We start from the raw sequence: 22,382 nt of genomic DNA on the forward strand, positions 1-22,382 counted from the left end.
TTTTTGTTGCCGTTTTTTTTTTTTAATCTCTAAAAGCTAGCCCCAGCCGACCCTCTGCTCTGATAATCAACATTCCCTTACTTTTGCATAGTTTAACTACATGCAATTTGATCATAACCATATGTATCTTTATTGAACAATTGTTCACACAATGATAGCAACTTCATATTTTTGCACACCATATACAGAATCAGAGCAATAGTAGTAGTGTATCCAACTTCAAAGTATTGCCTAAGATGTGTCCTGCTGAGCAAAACTATTTCCAGTCCAACACTGTGTAGTGTGCACTGAACAGCAATCAAATACAATTATTTTAGACCATAACATTTAAGCACAATCAATAAAAAATATAAAAGTGCTATTATTAAAACACATTTCCCAAACATAAAGACACTGCATTCAAATGATTGCTAATAGAACAGAAATGATTCAAAATGTAAAGATAACATAGCTATTACCGTGACAGCCCCCAAACCAACTGAAGCAAGCAACTTCTATTATGTTCACACACTTTCCATAATTGACCTCTCACATAATATCACAGATTTCCTGCAGCACAATGATAAATCAAGACTGAGACTGTTTAATTCACCTCTCCAGACTTCATCAGTATTGGCCACAAGCATCAGCCATGCTGCCAATTATTTTGATATCTCTTTTTAATTTTTATTCTGGTCTGTCTTTCCACAATAAAGGGACAAAAGACAGGTCAATCCAGTTTTATTCAGCTAAGGCACATCCAAAAAATGCAGTCTTTGTTATTCTCTTCTCACCCTGAGACAATCCTCACATCTAAGTTTTTCCAATTTCCTGTACGGCGTTGATATTCAGCAATGTGTATCATGCAGGTACAGGACTTTTGATTAATAAGCCAAATTTATTTGGAATGATGAGGCTGACTTTCAGGTTTGGCATAAATGACTAATGTCAAATAAATTCCAGTCTTTTTTTTGAAACCTGTACTGTCTTTTATATTCTTCAATAATCCAACTCAAGTATATTTTATGTCTCAGTTAACATGCTCATTTATATATTTTTCAGCTTCCTCAATTTCATGCTTCATTGCTTTTCATTGGCAGATTTTAACATTTTATTTGCAACACTGATTTGTAAACCATCCCTGTGTGAAGTGTAGTTATGCTAATCTGTTATTTAAAAAAGGCTTATTTTATTATTATTATTTTCAATCCTTCTGCTTTAGGTTAACAAACAATCCCTCTGCATTATACTGACCCATCATGAGGTGTGTACAGCTATTTTTGCCGGAGCCAGAATCATGGGTGCAGTGTGAAGCCCTGGACCAAAAATAGGATACATCTTCTCATCAAACTTGTGTGTTAAGGTCACAAGATGCTTTGCTGTTCCCCCATCCCAGAATGACACCTCTCCCTTATCTATATTCAGCTTAACGCGGATCCTTTCGGGGCGCTGCTGCACCTTGAGCTCCGTACGCTCAGGTGTTGACACGGTGTACACCCCTTTGCTCAGTCCTATAGACCACACACCACGGTTTGTAGAGACAGTGAACTTCTTTTTACGGGGCACAGACTCTTTGCAAACTCCCACAACCCACTTGGGGTTGTCACCAACAATGACATCCCATTTGTGCTTCCCGGAGGTGTAACCTTCAGCACCCATGACAAAGACGCAGGGGTCGAAGCGCTCTGGGTTGTCTGGGGTGGTCAGGCGCTCTGAGCTTTCCTTCACACTGGAAAGGTCGGCAGTAATGGACAGCCACGGAGAGGCTGTGTTTGGGTTCAACACCACTGGATCTGCACACAGGAAGAGACAAGACGCAACTCTGTTTAATCAGCATCGCTGCTGTCGGGCGCAAACCTCCAAAGTCCAAAATTGCTTCTTTTTTTTTTTGGAATTAGGAAAAAACGCTGTGTTTTTAAAAGGATCCAATGGAGATAGGTTTAGTTAGCATTTCTTTTAAATACATTTCAATGGTTGAGAAATGGTAAAACCCACAGACAGACAAAGAGAGGGACTAATAAATTAAATTCAATAAAAAATGAAAATAGTGAAATGTGAAGATACAAAGTTTGCACCTGATGATATCAGAATATACTGACAACAAATTTAAAGTCACATATAATTATTATAGACTGAAGAATGGGTTATTTTGTCCGAAAATTCACAAGTGTTCCCCTGATAGTGCAGCAGATAATCGTGCACTTAATGAGAAAAGCTTGAAATATCTAAGATACTTTATGCATACCATAATGTTTATTTTCAAATGTGGAGGGAGGTCAGATTTGACCTCTGAGGACTGTAAAGGGTCAAGTCCAAGATGGCCACCAGTCCTCCATCCTGTCTGATGTTCAAACATGTTTAATTTTGAAACCCAACAGTGGAGAATACAATTTGAGGTGTCATATCCAAATAAAGTGTGGGTGCACAATTATTTGCCAATACTTTTGAGATTGCCAGAATTCAAGAAGCATTAATGTCAAGATCAAATTATATTAAAAATGTATGTTTTGGACCTGCTTTTGTTAATACACTTATTTTAGTTTGTACAACAGATTGGACAAATGCAATATAGTGTTACTTTGCTTTCATTTTGACACACTGAACAGAATAGATTTATGGTGCTAGTCTATTTTATTCATTCATTAGCCGTAAGCATATATCGCATTAAGGAGACCTATGTTTCAAGTACACCAATAAAATTCAAAGAATACCAGAAAGCCCTTCAGGAATGCTTTTTCCGGTGTCAAATTAATATTAAAACAAGCTCAAATTGTTCTGGTATAAAGCTCCTACAGTGTAATTTACTCACTATATTTGACTTGGGCCTGCATGTTCTTCCAGATGTTGAAACTCAAAGCACCAACGTGTTTGCCCATGTTCAAAAGAGAGTTGTTATGGAGACAAGGTTCTTCCCGAGTCCACTGGGCTCTAAAGCAAGGACATTTGTTCATCCACATAATACATCAGAAGCAAGGTTTAAAGAGTTAGATAGAAAAAAAAAGTGTAACTATGCAAAAATGTAAATATATGGTTAAATGTACAAATGTATACATGTAGATTTAAGCTGTGTTTCATTAGTAGTTGCACTTACCCTGTTACACTTCCCCTCAGCCCTTTGTATTATGTAATGGCATTCATCGCACAGGAGATTGACATGAAACGCACCTGCCATTCAACACTTTCAATAGGTTTGGTGCCATACTGTTTTTCAACAATCACTACAAATACCTGCAGACATTTCAGTGTCGTGAAGGGATCTTCTGCAAATAATTGCACACTTGGTAATTAGTTGCCTCAGTTTTTAAGTATGAGATCTGTATTATGACTTTTATTACTATTACTTACAGCTTTTTTTTTTCTTATACAGGTTTACGTTTAAGGTGGGGAATAAAGAAATTAGACAAGCTATACGCAACAATTAAGTCTTATTTTCTTTAATAATAATAAGTAAATATCAACTGCAGTTATTTATGGCATTTTTTCAGTAAAATATCAAGCAATAAATGCAGTTTTTAAAGAAACTACTTAGTTTTGAAACAATACACATGAAGACCTACCGATACAGACCTATGCGATTTATATATATTTATATATAAAAAACTTACAGTGAATATCATGTCAGCTAATGAAACTCCGGCCTCGGCCCTTTGCTGTATGTCGTCCCCTCTGTCTCTCCCCTTTTCACACTTGTTCTATTCTATCAATTAAAAGGCAAAAACGCCCAAAAAATATCTTTTTAAAAAAAGAAAAAAAAGATCACTTAAGTTGTTTTAGTCAAATGGTATAAAACGTGCGATGGCATCCGGGATTTCCTCGGTGCTGAGGGGAAGTGAAGGAGGGCACGTTGAACGACTAATGAAACGCAGCCTTAAAGAGTTTAACCCATTGCTACTGTGAGTTTTGCAGTCACTTACTCTCTCTTTAACTTCTGGAAATTCTAAAACATAAAAGAAAATAACTGATATTAGTTCATACACTTTTAAAAAAGCAAAAGAAAAAACAAGGTGCAATCGTATACATCTCATAGCAGCAGGGAGGAGCTGCCCTCTCTTACCCGCAGAAGAGGTAGATCCTCGTTGCCCATCTCTTTCTTCAGAGTATCGCTGAGCTTGTTCAGGGCTTCAATGTCTTTGTTTGTGTTGTTGATCAGCTCCTGTATGGCAGCAATCTTCAGCTCCTCCTCTGAAGCGAGGGCTTTTAGACGCAAAGCTTCCTCTGTGACAAGCGCCGTGTGGAGCCTCTCAAACTCTGCCTTAATTTGCCTCTCTGCCAGCCCAGCTTGATACTGCGTGAAAAGAGGAGAGTTTTCATTTAAAGAGCACATACAAGCCGGAATTAAGATATGTGTAGTCTCTGGTGTGTTATATGTCTCGTACTATCTCTTTGCGGCTTGAATACCATGTATGTACTTCAGAACAGTGACTACGTTCACATTACAAACATATGTGGGCCAGAGTTCGTTGCTAACGTGTTACACAGATCTGATTTTTCATAGTATTGAAACATAAATGAGACTTTTTTTCCCACTTTGATCTTGGCCACTTTGATATATTTTCTTATTTTATATTTTATATGGCTTATAAGGCTATTTTTGAGTTACACATTAAAATGTTTTTTTTGTTTGTTTATTGTCTTTTCTCATTTTTATTATAATTTTCTGGCGGGTAGCTTAATTAAATGCAGGATTTTATGTAGGGTAGGCATATATAAGCATTTTGCTTCTGCTTATACCTTTTCAGGTATTATCACCATATGTTATTTACTTTATGTTGTTATCAAAATGTATATACTTAATATTGTAATTATTTTTGTCTTTGCAGTGTTTGTGTGTGATAACTGAATAAAAATACTACTACTACTACTACTACTACTTAAGTATGCCAGAGCATACAGACCACTACAGTGTCAGAGCCATTAATTGAAATTACAGAAGAAGAAAAAAAATGGAGGAGGGCAGTCAGTGGGTCATGCTGTGACAGCCGTGTCGCAAGGTGTCGACAGAGATATTGGGATGGAGGAACTGTTCTTCTGTGAAACTTCCCAACACTGACACTGAGTCCTCTCCAAAACCTACACCTTTCTCTCCACAGAACTACCAGCGATAGCTGCTAATACAGCTATAGCTACGACTTCTGCAGTCCCTCTGCCATCCCAGCTCCACAGCAAACCATTTGGGAGATGAAGCATGCACTGCTATGTCATTCATTTTCTCCCCAAATGCCTGTCTTGCAAACGTGTTGTTTATCTGTTGTGTTCCAAAGCGCATGTGTGTGACATTAGGATTATTATGTGTTTAATGCGCATATGAGGCATTTGGAGGCAAATGCTGCAATCCACTGCAAATCTGAAGTTGATAAAACTGAGTTGGAAGTCTGGATTTCCTATCTAAAAGTGTCCCTGCGCATCTGTTCAGGAAAACATGGACACCTGCAGTACACTGCAGCTTTACAAGCATCTAGAGAGGATCTACATCAGTTACCACAGTGCTGTTAGCAAAGAGAACATGGCACATGGAATAAGTCAACTGTTTTGCTCGTCTTGAAATAAGGTACAACAGCTAAAATTTTGGTAAACAAGTGCCAAATATGATAGTGTGATGACCAAAGCCTACAGCATAAAATTGTGTGCATTTGTTTTTTGTGTATGATGACAGAGGTACGCAAGCTTGCAAAGACTTCTACAAAGCACGCAGCAACTGAATGGAAATGGCAGCTACAACAGTGTTGCAGTGTGTACGCTGCTTGGTGGATCTTTCCTGAGATTCTGCTTGAAATACTGACTTTAATGACCCTTCAAGTGCACATTTTGCAGGGAGTGTGTGCATACTGATGTGAGATATGAGTCACAGTTACACCAAATGATCAGATCTGGGGGAAAAAACCTTGGAATTAAGCACAACGCCCTGTGATGTTAACATATTTTATCCCCCGCTCTCAATGTGTAAGGGAAGAACTCTTTCCAAATATAAAGCAGGATGCCAATTTTCAGGGGTAGATTACTTGTGTGAACCTGGTGGTATCTGGTTCAAAGACTGAGGATGTCGGAGGACAACTGATCAGTTTTACAGCTTATGTAAATATAATAAACTAGTTTAATGATTACACACAGATTAATGCTATATAATCACCGTGAGACACGACAGTAACTTTACCTTGATGTACTCCACTGCGTTGCTGAGTTTACGGCTCATTTTCTTGTATGACTCCACTTTCTTTTCAAAAATCTGGACTTTGAAGCTCAGCTCTTTCTGCAGGTAGAAAATGATGAAATCGAAAGAAAACAGCATCATCAAAAGATATTTTAGGATAGTGACTGGCGTTTTGTCAAAACCTGTTATCCCTAAATCTGCATCCATATTGAGATCGAGACATGTTGTCCTCATTATCTTCTGTTGTCAAATTATTGTGCTGGGAGAAAAAATGTTACCACAAAAGGTAGGTTGTGCATATTACTGAGACACAAATCAGACAATAAAAATTCAGAAAAGCACAACTGTAATTAAATGAGATGAGACATAAAAAAATGGGGGTCCCTTGTTGATAAGTTAAGAGTGCTTTACCTTACACATCGGTGCCCCCTCTCTCAGTGACCACAGCCTGTGTGTGTTGTGCAGAGTGACACAGTCCACACACACGGGCTCCTCATCCTTCTCGCAGTACAGCTCCAGCGGCTTCAGGTGCAGCTTACAGGTGTCCTCGTTGCAGGCCCGTTTCCGGTTTGTCCGCGAGTTCGATTGCTTGAGGAAAGTCTCGCACGCGCTGCTGAGAGCGCGGTTGGAGATGGACTGCCCTTCCTCAAACACGTCTCTGCACACGGGACACTTCTTGCTGAACTGAAAACTTCTCTGCAGACACTCCCGGCAGAAGCTGTGGGTGCACGGCAGCAGCACGGGGTCCTGGAAGATGCCCTGACACACGGGGCAGGTCAGGTCCTGCTGCAGCGGCAAAGGCTCCTCCGGCATTTCCTCATCCATGCTGTCAGCCATGGCTTCACTTTACTTTCGGTTTTAAGAAAACCCCAAACTGACCGGTTTAAAACATAAAATTACGCACCAACCTGGCTGTGTGTGGTATGTCAACGCTCCGCTACTTTGGTAACGCACACAGGAATGAGCAATACTGTCCAAGGGAGGTTTGGAAAGTAAAAAACACCCAAACTACTCTCTCACAGAGCGAATCTGCTTCATGTTTGTGTCAGCGACTCCTTTTCCGTGTTTCAGAGGCAGAAAAACCTGATCCCAGTTTATGAAACGCTGCCCTCTGCTGGATCTGGAGGCTGTGACAGAAATTAATATAGTCAGGAAATGTGGAGGTAAACGCATCTGCACCTGTCTGCACACCTGACAAAGAGAGGGCCACAGTTATGATAAAGTATATCTGGGGAAATCAGGTTATCTAGGACACTCTTTAGTAGATAACAAAGAAAACCACCAAAGAAGATCTTGTTATGGATCCCTGTTGTATTTCTATGAGAAAACATGTTGCCAAATGAAATAGTTTTTAGTTTTTCAGAAATTTTAGACCTTCAAATACATCAAGAACTTCTGCCTTACTCAGGTGGAATATTCCTAATATGCACGCATGCACGCACACACACACACACACACACACACACACACAGCAGTATGTAAGAAATTGGCAGTACCTTTATAAGCTGCAACATAAGTGATTCAATGCATCACTAATTATAATCCAGTATACATACCTATATGTGTTTACTTAAGTTTGATTTTGAATTAAAGATTTTAACAGAATATTTTTACACTGTGGTATTACTTTACTTCTTCCACCCACATTTATTTGAAACCACATGTCATGTCTTAATATCTCCTATGCGCTTCATTTGAACAAACTTAAAAAAAACCCTGTAAATTTAATGTTTTGTGTAGATGTTTTGTGTGTGTGTGTGTTTTAAATTTTGTCTGATGTTTTGTCATTTTTGTACTCAGGTCCTGGAGAAACAATACGTCTTTCAGCTGCAGTTAAAATGACAAATGAACACGACGACCCTGACTTGACAGTTTACTTAACAGGAAAAAACCATGCCAGCTTGTATTTCTGCATGTTTCAGATAACTCAACAGCTGCTGTATCATTATGCTTTATCATGTGTAAGTTCAGATAACTTCCTCATTAAGAAGAGCACAGTGTGTGAGGGCACATTTTAGTTAACTTGTGTTGGCCATATTATATATCACATATATCACATATTATTGCCTTTTAGCACATGTGACACAGCACTGTTTTAATTTTATCTTATTTTTTCAGGACATTTTTAGCTGCAAGAGCAGAATCCAAAGCCTCCTGTTATCAGTGGTTGTTTTTTTTTAAAAAACCTTTATTTAACCAGATAAGAAACCCACTGAGATCAGGGTCTTTCACAGGGGTGACCTGGCCAAGAGGTCAGCAGCACATGTCATGATGAACAAATATAATCAGACAGGTAACAAAAGATAAGTTAAGACACTCACCTATTTTACAGGTGCAAACTACCTCACAATTAAATTGCAGAATTTTTTGACACAAATGACAATTTAAAAACACCGGCACTGTTCAGTTGGTCTTGCGTTGTCTATCTTTTAAGACAAAACAAAAGGCTCCAAATTAAACAAGTTCTGACAATTTAATTTCAGTCTGGGGAGTATTTCACGCTCTTTTTTTCCCAATTCAGTCCTCACACGAGGAACAGACAGATGAAAAACATTACAAGGACATAAGGCATAGTGGCTTTTAGTTCTTTGTAGAAAAGTACATAAATAAGTAGTAACTAAGCCAAGAAGAGCCTTGTATATCAGAGTCAGCCAGTGTGTAGACCTGCGTACACTCAAAGAGGGTCAGTCATCACAAGACGGTACTCAAGGACTGTAGACATTTGGAGGAGGAATTCATATACAGTACATCACCATAATGCAGGAAAGGAAGAAAATTTGCCGAAACAAGAAGTTTCCCTGCACTGAGGGAAAGCAGGATTTATTTCTGTATTAAAAACCGAGCTTCACGCTGAGCTTGGTTACCAGGGTGAAGCTTGCTTATGTGTCTCTCTCCTGCTTGTGCTTTGGGTCAAACTACTCACACGTCTGGACCTGTTAAACTTGTTTCTTTCATTTGGCACACAGACATGGTATCTCACAACAGTAGCAGTATCTGTTTTTTTAAAAACCTCTTCACAATGTTTCCATATTTATATGTTCTTAGCTTTGTATCCTCTTTTAAAAAGCTAATTGTCATCATCGACTGGTCCACATACTGATCCCTCTGAGAGTTCATAACATCCAACAGATGGAGCCACAGAGCCATCATGTGACAACACGTTGTGACTTGTGATCGTCTGTTAGCCTTCAGATTGAAAACGGCTCAAACAAACTGCATTCAAGCTCACCATGACATTTTACAAAGCTCTTTTAAAGGTCCAGTGTGTAGGGTTTAGGGGGACAAACGGTCAGAAATGGAATATAATAAGTATGTTTTCTTTAGTGTATAGTACTTTAAAATTATATGTTTATATCTGCTCAGGGAGTATGTCATGGATGTATTAACCCTTTAACAATCACACTAAGAAATGCCTTCACTCTATAAACATATAATAATAACTAAGAAAAAATACATAGATGCAAATAAAAATAAATCCCGTGAAAAAAAAATCCGTTAAGCAATTATGGTTACATAAAATTGGCAATGTTATATAATAAAAATACAATAGTCAGTTCAGTATAATAAATATAGTACTGAACAGCATTACAGTATAATCAAAATAATAAAATGCATTGTATATAAACATTTGTATAATATTAAAATTACCAGGTTTTTAGTGGAGCAATTTGATCGCAAAAAACGTCTACTGTGTGGTTGCAATGCCTGTTAAGGGGTTAAAGCAAAAAGATTCTGAAGCAAAATGTATGTACTGAAGAAAAAAAGCAAATTTTCCATATAAAAATACCCAAATGTACTGGCCCATAAGGCACGCGCAATACAGACTTAAGGTGCCCGAGCAGGTAACTTCAGCCGGCGGAGCAAATTACTTCTGGTTTAACTCTCTGCTAGCTTGAATGGCAGACTAAAAAATGTAATCTTGCGACCCTTTTAGACTTTCCAGATGTTATTGGACTGGTTGGCTTAAAATAGATAGTGAAATGGGTTGTTTCACAGGGGTTTTGATGCTCACATTTTTTTTACTTTATTGATTTACAGACATCTCTTTTCTGATGTCAGTCAATGGGGAAACGTCTTTCTGGGCCAGTGGGCATCACGTGACTGACCCGGATGATGGTGTGATTCCACTTTTGGCCACTGTTTAAAATTTGCATCAGAGTCTGGGGGCTTGGGAGCACGTCCTCATCCTCAGAGCCTGCCATGTTGTTTTTACAGTAGCCTATAATGGATAAACCAATCACTGGTTCTAGATAGGGCGAGTTTTGCATCGACCACTGTATTTAACAACCCCTCCATGACAAGCAGCACTGCAAAAACAAAGATTATTTAACATGAAAACTGCTTTATTCAGTGTTTTAACTGATTAAAATCACCTGGTCTGTTTGTTTTTGAGAGGAAGAGTCCTCTGTAGAAAATTCAGCTCCCAGTGAAAACATCCTGAACAACAAACACTAAAGAAATCCTAACTGGGAGTTCGTGCTTGGCACATGGGAGATGTTTTAGATGGTTGCAATTTGCCATCCTCGCCACTAAATGCAACCAAATCATATGATTCCTACATGCTGGCCCTTTAAAGGACACACACACAAACAACTATTTAAAACAGAAACCAGAACATACAAACACAAAATAAAGTAAAATAGGGGTTTTCAATGGTGCAGCTCCAATATGTAGAAATAGCATTACATAACTGCAAGTTTGACCACAACTTCACTCTTTTATCAAATGTTGAGCTTATTCCTATCACAAACTGGTGTATTTCACACAATTACTGAACATTTTTGTTAAACTATAGGCCTACATGCTACCCTGATAAAGAGACAGAGCAGTAAAAGTAACACAGGAAATCCTCAGGGGCGACAGGCATGCTTTCTTTTTTTACAAGTCATGCAGATCACCCATTTCGCACTCTTGAGGGCTGACAGCTGAGGAGGGGAGTTTTTTGCGATCTTAATGTGGGTGCTGTAAAACTTTAGGGCAAAGAATTCACAGATTAACCAAACTGTCATTGACACTACACATTAATCTCAGCCGATATGTCTTTGTAAGACTGAACAAGGTAACAACAAACACTGTGAGACCACATAAATATACTAGTATACTTATACTAGTATAAGTATTTCACGTACCATGTACAATAGTACTTTACTTATGTTTATGTAGAATTTAAATTCCATGTGCAATCTTAATTTTTACTTTTAAACATTATTATTAGACACTCTGTATTTTTTTATTTTTTAATTTGGTGCTTTTTTGTATTCTTTTTGCAACTGTATTTTTGGAGCAATCTGGCACAAGACTTTCCTCCGGGATTAAGTTCTATCTCATTTTAGCTCATCAACTGGCTAAGATTTTAAAACACAGTTTAGACCTGATATCTATCTCTTTAACATCTGGGTGCATTAGGTTACAGTCGACAATGTTCAATTAATATCTAATAAAAAAGAAATCACTATATCCTGTTTATCAGTATTGCAATATAAAATTATATGCAGTTCAAGGCTGGACAAACGAGGGGACACCACACACAAGCGGTAACTAAGAGTAAATGCATGTTAAATACCACAACAAAGTCCCAGACGCAGAAACACCTCCATCTTGACAACCCTTAGTTCATCTCTGCATCGGACGGAGCATCTTAAAAACCACTGAGGGAGGTAAGATTACAGCGAATATGAGCAGAAAGTCAGAGCAAAAACCAAGTGTGACACTAAGTCAATATGTACCAGTGTTCATGATAATCATGATATTTAAAAATGAAATATTGCTAAAGTACGCATGATGATTTCTCATAAATAATCCGGTGCCTCTTACAGGAATACTTCACACACAAAATGACGATTTGTAAATCAGTTAGTCATGCTGTGTTATCTTGAATGCGCATGCCTCCATGGAAGAAGAATATCTCGATTTTTTTTTTTATTGATTGGGGACTATGTTTAATAACAGCAAAACTATACCAAACATCCATTCACAAACTCTCACACAATTTATGCAGTATAATCCAAATCTCATTTACATAATCATATGCTTTGCTAAAAAACCTTTGTATTAGAGTTTGGCTTTGAAGAAAGCATGAAGTTTCACTATCAGCTTAGTTTTTTAAATAGTATAATTTAGCAAAGAAAAAAACATAATGCTTAAGAGAAATAAAAAATACATATTTTTATATTGCTATTTTACACAGTCTAGGATGTTTTGGTGTAAGCTGCTGAGTGAGTTGTGAGTTGATATCTGGAAAGAGACATTGCTGTGGAGTTTTTAAGCTGTTGTTTTTTGGCGCTTTGGGCATCATATGCCGAGTGCCAAGTAGTTCTATTATATTTAAGAAGAAGGCAGACGTCTCTACGGCCAATATCTCAAACACTCGCACCAAAACAATCCAGAGTATTAAGTAGCATTGCAGCTGAGAGGAAAATAGGCATTTTTGAATTTGGGGCGAACAGTCTCTTTAAATTGATTTTGTAAGCGATCTGAGGCCATGTCTCTTTAATTCTGTCAACCAGGTAGATTATAAACAAACTATTTTTGATGTCCCCGGACTTAACCCTTTAAGTGCATCATCAGATGATGTCACCATCATTGCTGCCATGGATGTAAGGCCTGCAGTGTATTTGGGTTGTGATGTTAGTGACATACTAACCTACAATGTGGTGACACCACTTTTAGTCAAAACCAGAAACTGCAAAAGGAAAGAGAGGTTCAAACAGAGTGGTACACAAAACAATTTCTGCAGGTGTTCTAACAGCAGCGAAAACGGTCTGTTAGTTTTGCTCTTTAGTAGTTTTGTCATCTTATATTGCTGTGATCTACGTGTCTTACTAACATCATTAAAATAATCTGAAGATGATGCAACACTGATCTTTGTATTTGTTGAATTAGTACACTGATTATGATTGGTTGCTATGCAGTCTTTGCAACGTGACGGCCATCACAATAGAACAGGATAATAGGAATTAAAACTACAATGTGGAAATGTATTTTTTCTTATTTTTCATATTTGTTTTTTTTCACTTCCTCATGTTTATGTCTCCATGGTTTCACAGCTGTACTTTAGAACAAAACCTAAATTTAGGTAGTGATGGAAAAAAAAAACCCTTACTTGTTTGACACTTTCTAGGTTGAGACGACAAAGGCTAATGACAGTAGGAATATTAAGTTTTCAAGTGCAAAAATCTTAGATAAAATCAATCTCATTCTTTTTTCCGCAGTTCGGTTTTCAACTAAGTGGTTATGAAACCACTCTGAGGTTCTCAACATTTCCATATCTGCTTTATGCTTTCAAATAATCAATCATCCTTCTTTAAACATTTGAAAACTGTTACACGTGATTTTTTGAGGTAATGATTTGACCCTTTTTACTCCAACATACTGCATTTCACAGTTCAACCAAACAGTATGCAACTTAAGGCGAGCATGCTGTCTCCATGTAATGTAAACTTGCTCGTGCAATTCACAATTCAAATAGTTTCCAGCAATGTTTGTCTCTAGGGGGCAAAAAAAAAAAGTCACTAAGTTAGTTTCATGGCCAGATGCAAGCACTTCCATCAGCCATTTCCACCGCAAGGATTGCAGAAACGATGCAAAAGAGAAGAAGGAAGAAAAGGTGTGAAAACAAACAGGAACGTACTCTTAACCTTCTGCACTATAGATAGGCGAGAGGAAACAGACAAGACATTTCAAACCTTGTGCTGCCGCAGGTGTCATGTTTGCATGCCGGTGTGCACACACATAAGCAATACCGAGAAAAAAAGAGGTGTTATAAAAATCTTGTGGTTTTAGAGACAGTATCTGTGCTGAAAAATTTTGGTGAAAAGGATTTATAGAGAGATTTTACACAGATATACGATTTATGAATAGTATCTGGTTTTTGAAAGGGCTATTAAAAGTATAAGGTTTAGTTACTTTTTTACTTTTAGTGTCTGTCCTGAGGTCTAAGAAACAAGCATTTTCTTCCTCATAAAATAATTTAGGAAAATTTTATTTCCAGAATTTGTTACATCCATGTTCATCCGTTTCTTCCCCGTCTTTGCTGGCACACTGCAGCATATCTCAGCATGTTAACACGTGTTGATCGCTGAAATAATGTCACACCACCTGTGTGCATGTGCTTCCTCGTGCACGAGATAAAACACTCACAGACAAAACAGCCCAATAGAGCTAACACGAGGTCTAAAACTCCCTGGGATATAATAGTTAACCAAGAAGTTCATTCATTATTTTTCATTCTTATCTTAATCTGATTAGACACTGAAGTCTGTCAGCCTCTTTATGTCAGAGGGGTGTGAGCTGCTGAGGTGCTTGTATCAGTATAACTGTTCAATTTCATCTCTGTACATAACCGCAAGAACCAACCTCAGCTGTTCCTGCAAAGTGGTTTAATAAAGTTGAATAGCATTACTGCACGATACTCATTTCTTTGCTCTGTTTGTAGTTAATTGTATAATTTTCATTTGCCTCTCTGTTTTGCATTTAAGTATTTTAATTTGTATCATTTAAGGCTTAGTTTAATGTGTATCACAAATGTATTGAATTGGTGTTTTAAGGTGCATCACTTATGATCATGCATTTGTCTATTCACTGCTCAATTATAATTATACTGACTTTTAATTTTGTGGCTATCCTAAACTATACTAAAGTCCTCTTTGAATGTGTTTCTGTGTTAGTGCGACTACTGTAGTCGCAGTTTCATATGTTGTGCGCTGTGACCTTGTGTCTCTCTTACTATTGTCATAGTGCACAAATGACAAATCTGGCTGTCAATAAAGTTTTCTAATCAAATTGAAATGTGCAGCTCAGAAATTTAACAAATGCCAAATCCCATTAAATTCTACACATAATCATGCCACCATGGATGGCACAAGCACACACATGAATGAGTTCAGTTGCATGTTAGAGGAATAGAAACTTTCCTGCAATAACTCTGACTAAATGGCACGAGGATGGTTGATCGCTAATGTGTTTAATAAAGGAAGTTGAAAAGCATTTCTGTGAGACAAAGGTGATCTGAAAATTGTCTGAAAAGTGCAACTTTCTGCACGCTGTTCAATGACGGGAATGAATGCAGGTCTGTTCAGCTTTACTGAAATGTCAGTTAGCATACAGTAGTCATATTTTTCTATTGAACACAAACATATTCTGCAATAGGTTTCATTTCAAAGAAATGTTATTCATCAGCTTCTGTGAAAGCCACACCCACCTACTCACACGTGACTTACTTTGTTCTTCTCAGCACGCCTTTACACTGTTGTAAAGTATTAACACAAGACAAGACAAGACAAGCGGGCATCATGGAGAGTGCTGGCCTGTTTCCAGACCTTTAAATCACCATCCTCATCCCTGATTTGTTTAAAGTTCCCATTAATGAAACTTATTTTTACAAATTCTTTGTCAACATAAAACATTACCAATTACCAAGCTTTTTTTTAAAGTGGAAACACAACTTTTCACTCCAAGTGACTCTAAAATGTATAATTGTTGGTGCGGCTGTCACAAAGACAACCAGTTCCCTTTCTGTTTTCCTTAAAACCAAGTAAATACCGACACAGCCCAGTCAGCAGAAGAAAATGTTGGCATTGTATGTGTCTGCAAACCACAAGCACATTGCATTTGCACATTTAGGAATTACCCATAAGACAAAAGCCGCAATGAACACACACACACACACACACACACACACACACACACACACACACACACACAGATACAAGATTGTCACATCTTAATGATCAGTATTAAATTCATCTGCAAAGGTTAGATATGAAGACATGAAGCTAAACAGAGCACGTGTGAAAAAAAAACAGGTAAAAAGATAAAAGGAAGTTAGAATTAATATCAGAGGCAATGGGTGGTGTGATGAGTTAGTGATCAGTTGGAATGACATAAACACTTTCATTTACCCTTGGTTTTAAGCACTGAAGATCCCCCATTAATTGTGAATAGTTGCATCCCCACGTCTGGAAAGGGAAACAAAGTTCACACCGCTGCCATCACGCCGACACTGGTACAAGCTCTCACTCTTTCTCTGTTTCCTCTCGGTGTTAAATGCAACTGAAAAGGGAAACAGAGGAAAATAAATACATGCAGACCCTGTAAGACACTGTGACACTGAAAGTCTGTTTTTGTTCATCTGTATCTTGGGTAAGGGAACCGTAACCACCTTGAATATGACGATTTCTCCCTTGTTCACACAACCTTCAACAACCTCCAGCGTGGTAACAGCAATAATCAGATGCCACAGGTGAACTAATGACACCTGTTATAGTTGCACGGGTTAAAGTGTATCATTGGTATTTTTCAACTTGGACCCTATTTTCCCATGTTTCGACACTTTCTGAAATTGGTCCATTGCTGAGCGGAGCTGCTGCCAAACAGGCTGTAATGTAACTACTGCGGGCATTTTGTACTTTCCGTTTATATCCACTAAAAGTTCTTGTTTCTGCCGCTGACAGACTCACATTATAATGTCTTGACAACATTAAGGAAAGGATCTACAGAGATAGACCTTTTGTTTAAAACAAGGATTATTTTCATTTAACAAAAAAACAGCCCCAAAATTGCCACAGCTAAAACCAACGGACTCTCATAAAGAGTCATTTTATCAACAAAAAAACACACTCTGAGTCAACAGAAACCAAATAAACCCACAAAAGCTATCTTGGTTTATCTTTTCACAGTTAAAACAATCCCCAAATCTGGTTTGATTGAAATAAAGAATCAATTCACCCACTAAGATGTAAACATATGCTGGCTATATATACACTAAAATGACTGTTTATGGAGTTTAGTAAGTCTCACAATGGCAATTTGGGGGCTATCAATAATGTTAGTGTTGCTTGTTTTATGTGTTTCTTTTATAATTATGATTGACTGATTGATTGATTGTTTATTTACGTGTCATGCACACAATGTGCCCAACCCTCATGGGTTTAAAGGACACCAAAAGAAAAACTCCATTGCAGCAGTCTGAACAATTCATCACATTTCATTTCATCATTACAGGGATACAAAACTTTTTGTCTCACAGCTCAGTCTTGAGCAGAATACTTGCAACAAAAAAGGTTCCTTTCTTGAAGCATAGTTTTTCGTAATCATCCAACCAAAAATACGTATGTTTTACTGTTTTATCCATACACATTAGACTTTATTAAAAATAAAAAAAGTCTTATAAGCTGTAACTGAAGATTTTCACTGTAGGTTTTCTACTTTGTAATCTGGATTGATAAGTAACTGATGTTTTCGAGGCAGCTTGTAAAGAGGTTATCAAACCGCCCAAATATATACTTTAATATGTACTATATACACTGTAATAAATCTTGTAACTGGGCTTAATTTGACGAAACATCAAAAAATAGGGTGGATGCCCATCTGATGACCTGCCGTAGTCACTCAACTCTTGCCAGTGCTGGTGCCTGAAAGATGGAAGGAGACGAGAGAGTGATGCCACTGGCCCACAGATGGTGCCGGGCAGAGTACGTGTAAAGGTGGGTCGCTTGCGATAACCCTATCGTATATATATGTATATATATCTATATATATATATAGATATATATATAGATATAGCTGATATGGTAGATAGAGAATTCTGCAGAATTCACACTTTTAACTGTAGGGGAAGTTAGATTGTGCAACATCCCTTTCTATTTTCTCTTCAATGGTAAGAATAAATGTACGTGTTCTTGAACTTTTGAGTGTAGCTCAAATGTCAGTGAACACAGTTTTGTCATGTTCGCACACAACATTTTACAAAGTAAGCACTATGTATTTCTTTTCAACATCATCAAAATATACCCGGAATGACACTCATAAAGTGAGTGTTCATTAAAGGAAATGTTATTCGTCAGTTTCAGTGGAAAGTTTACCAGCCTACTCACACACGGGACTTTTATAGTTGATCTTACCCTATTGTTAAGTTTCATTGTCTCTGTTAATCACTGTTTAAACGTCTGGTTTGTTCAGTATTTTGATTAACAAAGTGAAACATGTTTTTAACCACTTCTTGTTAAACATAAACCATTATTTGTGCAATAACTGTTTTTTAAAAGTGAAAACAACCCTTTTCCCCTTTTCAAGCAGTATTATTGTTGGTGCAATTGCTACAAACACAAACAGATAGCTTTACATTTTTCTCGGAGCCTTTGTTACTTTGGTTGACCAAGATTTCAGCTACTACTGGGCCACAATGAGCATTTTGTTTTGATTTTCAACCGAGACATCACTGCATTTCCAGCTGGGGTAGTGCCATAAAAATTTGGTTGTTTTTTACCAAGACATCGGCAACTTCTCCAACTGTAATTGTGCCACCGAAATGTTTTTTTTCAAAGATCAAACATGATCTTTTCCTAACCATAACCAGGTAGATTTGGTCCTAAACCTAACCACATGTTAACCACAGCATTGTTGAAGCGTCAATGTATCCGTTACATAACAATATACAAATGTAACATATCCCTGATTTGCAGAAATATTAAAAAACAATGTTGTTTTCTGGTGATTGGGTTGACCAACAACACCTGACACACTGCTTTTTGTTTTCCAGTTATTTTGGTTTATCCACAGTTCACAATTTCGGCTACTGGGGATAGTAACCGCAAAGAACTTACACTGATACTCTGTGGTGACTGGGAGTAGCTACCGATAGCCACCAGGGGAAATTAAAGTGCTACCCCCTTCCTGTTTTGGTTGCGCAATGGTCGACTTCCTTTTTGCCGTAACGTAAGCATTGATTTTTCCCGGGAGATCGTGTTGGTAGCAGACAGAATCGCATGGTTAAAGCGAGGCTCACAGGGAACCAGTCTAAACGCAGATGGTGTCATTATTCTATAGCCATTACATTATGCAGTCAACATACTTGATACTATACTTGATATAAGTTTGAGCAAAAAAAAAAAAAATCTCACTTTAAATAGAGAAAGCAAAAAATAAATGTTAAAGTTAGGTTTAAATCACAATAAGTATCGTTACAACAATAACAACAGTTTCTTTAAAGTTCTCTTAAAATATTAAACCCTCTGTATGATTGTGCTTCTACCTGTTTCCACGCTTGAGTTAGAGGCGGGTTTTTTGTCTTGACTCTGGACTTCCTCTACAGATGTGACTCACAGCACTGGATCACAAAATCTCATTTGAGCACATCTTCCTGTGGAGAATACAAAATCAGAGGGTTACAATTCAGTAAGTTGTTTCCTTAACTATATTTTTTGTAGATGATGCATAATTGCTCTTGACATGCATATATAGATAATCATTATTTGAGAATTTGAATTGATATATATGATTATTTTATTAAATATGGGGAATTTAGTTGGCATGAATATTTAAACTGCTTTTGTACAGGCTACTTTTCTGTGTTCCTGTTCTATGCATGTGATCTTTATTTTATTGAATTACTCATTAATTTAATTTTGTTTTCATCTTTCACCACCCCTTTTGCTGTTTGTTCTCACACATTAAATTCACAGTAAGAAACCACAGCGTTAAACTGTGATGTGGTTTGTAGCCTGACAGTGTGCCGTTAATATTAACATGCCATTCACTAAAAAACACTGCAGTGTAGTTTGACAATGACATAGCTACAAATTTAGAACATTAACAACCACCACATTATCATTTAGGCAATTAGCTTCATACACAAGTTAAAATTGTTATTCAAATTCACTGAGGCATTTAAATTGTTAACCTGTCTGAAACTGAATGCATACATACTTCCTTTGTGTATAAATTTCTCTTCCCCATCCACGAGCATAAAGCAATGCCGTGCATACCCCAACAGTCGTATGACTGAAGTAACTTTTTTGTAGTTAGACAGGGAACTGAGATCATGTTGACTAGAATTTTACCTTAAAACCTTACAAGGCTTTGTACTGCTACACCAGTCAAAAAATGAGTGGTGATATCTCATCCTGCACCTGCAAAAGGGTCCTCTCACCTCCAAAATATTTCAAAGATGATGCCAAATTTTCTGTTTAGAGGACCACACTGAGTGATGCACACTTTTGTCACTTATTTGGTGTGGTACACATCCTTTATAGTCTTATTTCAAAATAATTAGCACTGATACAACGAGGTTCAATCAAAAAAAAAAAATATATATAGCTGTTTATATGTTTTAAAATTTGACTTTAAAGGATTATGTTGAACAGACGGACATAACATATTGAGCATATTGAGACAGACAGACAGACAGACAAGATAGACTAGATAGATAGATAGACAAAAAAACAGACAGACAGACAGATAGATAGACAGACAGCACCACCTAGCGGTTGAAAAAGACTTTACCTATAAGATGCTCAAACTAAATTAATGACTGAATTTCTTCCTCTTCCTCTTGTTTTGTGCAGAGATCACTGATGGCCAACCCTGGAGTGATTACACTGAACGGACAAAGCCTGCTTGAGGGCCTTGAGGATTTATACAATTCCTCTTATGAAGATGACGAATATTGCTGTGAAGGGGGTGATGTTTGCGACCTGGAGGAGGGCATGCTTTTTGAGGCAGTCTTCATCCCAATTCTGTACTCGGTGGCATTTGTCGTGGGTGTCCTGGGAAACGGAGTGCTGCTGGGAGTTCTGGTTCAGAGCAGGAGGACCTGGAGTGTGACGGACACCTTCATCCTCCACCTGGGTCTAGCAGACATCCTGCTGCTGGTGACGCTGCCCTTCTGGGCTGCACAGTCTGCTCAAGACCAGGGGTGGACCTTTGGCACTCCTCTCTGCAAGATCACTGGGGCTGTTTTTACGGTATGAGGCGTGCGACAGGGAAAATGCAACCTTAAGGGCATGAATGTAAATGTATAATGGATGCAAAAAAAAAAAAAAAAAATAGATTTTTCACGTCTTTGGTTTCTTTGTGCCCTCAGATCAACTTCTACTGTGGGATCTTTCTGCTGGCCTGCATCAGTCTGGACCGCTACCTGTCCATCGTCCATGCCACCCAGATGTACTCCCGCAGGAATCCCTTGGTCGTTCATATCAGCTGCTTGGCAGTGTGGCTCTTCTCCCTGCTCCTCTCTATCCCTGACTGGTATTTTTTGGAAGCTATGAGGGATGACAGACGACAAAAAACAGAGTGCATTCGCAACTACTTCATAGTTTCCCCTGAGGCAGTAGGCGACTGGCGATTGGGATCACGTCTGCTGTACCACACAGTGGGCTTCCTGCTGCCTTCAGCCATCCTCATCTTCTCCTACTCCCGCATCCTGTGGCGACTGCAGTGCGGCTCCCAGAGCATCCAAAAGCAGAAAGCTTTCAGGGTCATCATGGCTGTGGTGCTGGTTTTCTTTCTCTGCTGGACACCATACAACATCACACTCCTGGTGGAAACGTTTCATTCCAGCTACACCATGACCACCTGTGGAGTCAGAACATCTCTGGAGAAAGCCAAGATAGTCACCTCGTCTGTCGGTTACCTCCACTGCAGCCTCAATCCCATCCTGTATGCCTTTGTCGGTGTGAAGTTCCGGCGTCAGCTCCGAGTAATCCTGAAGTCTCTGGGCTGCAAGCTGAAAACAAGCACCACACTGCAGTCTGCTGCTCACAGCAGGAAGAGCTCCATTTGGTCTGAGTCTGCTGACACCTCCAACTCAGTCGCTATTTGAGAGAGACACAAACATATCAACGAACACATGAAGAGGTCTACAGAAACTTAAAAACTGGCATGAAGACACAGACATGAACCAAGAATGCCTCACTGTTAACTTCCTGTGGTATTCAGCCTGTAAAAGAGATGCATTCTTTCAATTTCCTGTCGCTCTCAGCGCGTTAGCGGCTGAACAGGAGCATGACCACTCGACAAAGATAGTTTTTGACTCATAAGGATTTGAGGTCATACACCTGTACTTGTAGATATGTATTTTGTTGTGGTAGAAATACCACACTTCCCTTTTCTAACTGCTAAGCAACATTGTAGCTACTGTTTCACATGCAAGGTTTTATATTATGTATTTTTATACCACAATTACACATGATTTTCTGAATGTAACATTTAAATACAGAATAAAATGGTTTTTTTTTATCCTAAATCAGTGTGTTTTTGACTTGAAGTACAGCAACAGGGCCAACAAAACCCTTAAAGGCTCAGTGATTTAGTGGCGTCTAGCAGTGAGGTGAAGCCGAAACGTCTGCTGCCTCAAATTTCTTTATCCTTTAGGAAGTTTTTACCAGGAGCCGAATTATGTGAAGAGGTCTCTTTCTCTCCAGAATGACTGGACCAGGCGATTAAAACCAGTAAAAACACTGACTGAAGCAGTTTTAAG

General features: G+C 38.2%; 2 protein-coding genes across 2 annotated transcripts; one reads left to right on the forward strand and one right to left on the reverse strand.

Moving 5' to 3' along the window:
• Positions 1-106: 106 nt before the first annotated feature.
• trim35-28 (tripartite motif containing 35-28) lies at positions 107-19,230 on the reverse strand. The gene is made up of 8 exons (XM_042490454.1): positions 19,158-19,230; positions 16,027-16,177; positions 6,539-7,254; positions 6,131-6,226; positions 4,034-4,264; positions 3,894-3,916; positions 2,789-2,907; positions 107-1,772 (listed from the first exon to the last, which is right to left on the reverse strand). Exons 3-8 carry the CDS (start codon positions 6,962-6,964, stop codon positions 1,237-1,239), a joined length of 1,431 nt encoding a protein of 476 aa, XP_042346388.1. The 5' UTR covers positions 6,965-7,254; positions 16,027-16,177; positions 19,158-19,230; the 3' UTR covers positions 107-1,236.
• On the forward strand, positions 19,210-22,148 carry LOC121946046 (C-X-C chemokine receptor type 3-like). The gene is made up of 3 exons (XM_042490455.1): positions 19,210-19,300; positions 20,470-20,868; positions 20,988-22,148. The coding sequence occupies exons 2-3, from the start codon at positions 20,479-20,481 to the stop codon at positions 21,723-21,725; spliced, it is 1,128 nt and encodes a 375-aa protein (XP_042346389.1). The 5' UTR covers positions 19,210-19,300; positions 20,470-20,478; the 3' UTR covers positions 21,726-22,148.
• The last annotated feature ends 234 nt before the right edge of the window (positions 22,149-22,382 follow it).

This window comes from Plectropomus leopardus, chromosome 7 (genome assembly GCF_008729295.1).
Source record: "Plectropomus leopardus isolate mb chromosome 7, YSFRI_Pleo_2.0, whole genome shotgun sequence".
In the NCBI taxonomy this organism is placed as follows: Eukaryota; Metazoa; Chordata; class Actinopteri; order Perciformes; family Serranidae; genus Plectropomus; species Plectropomus leopardus.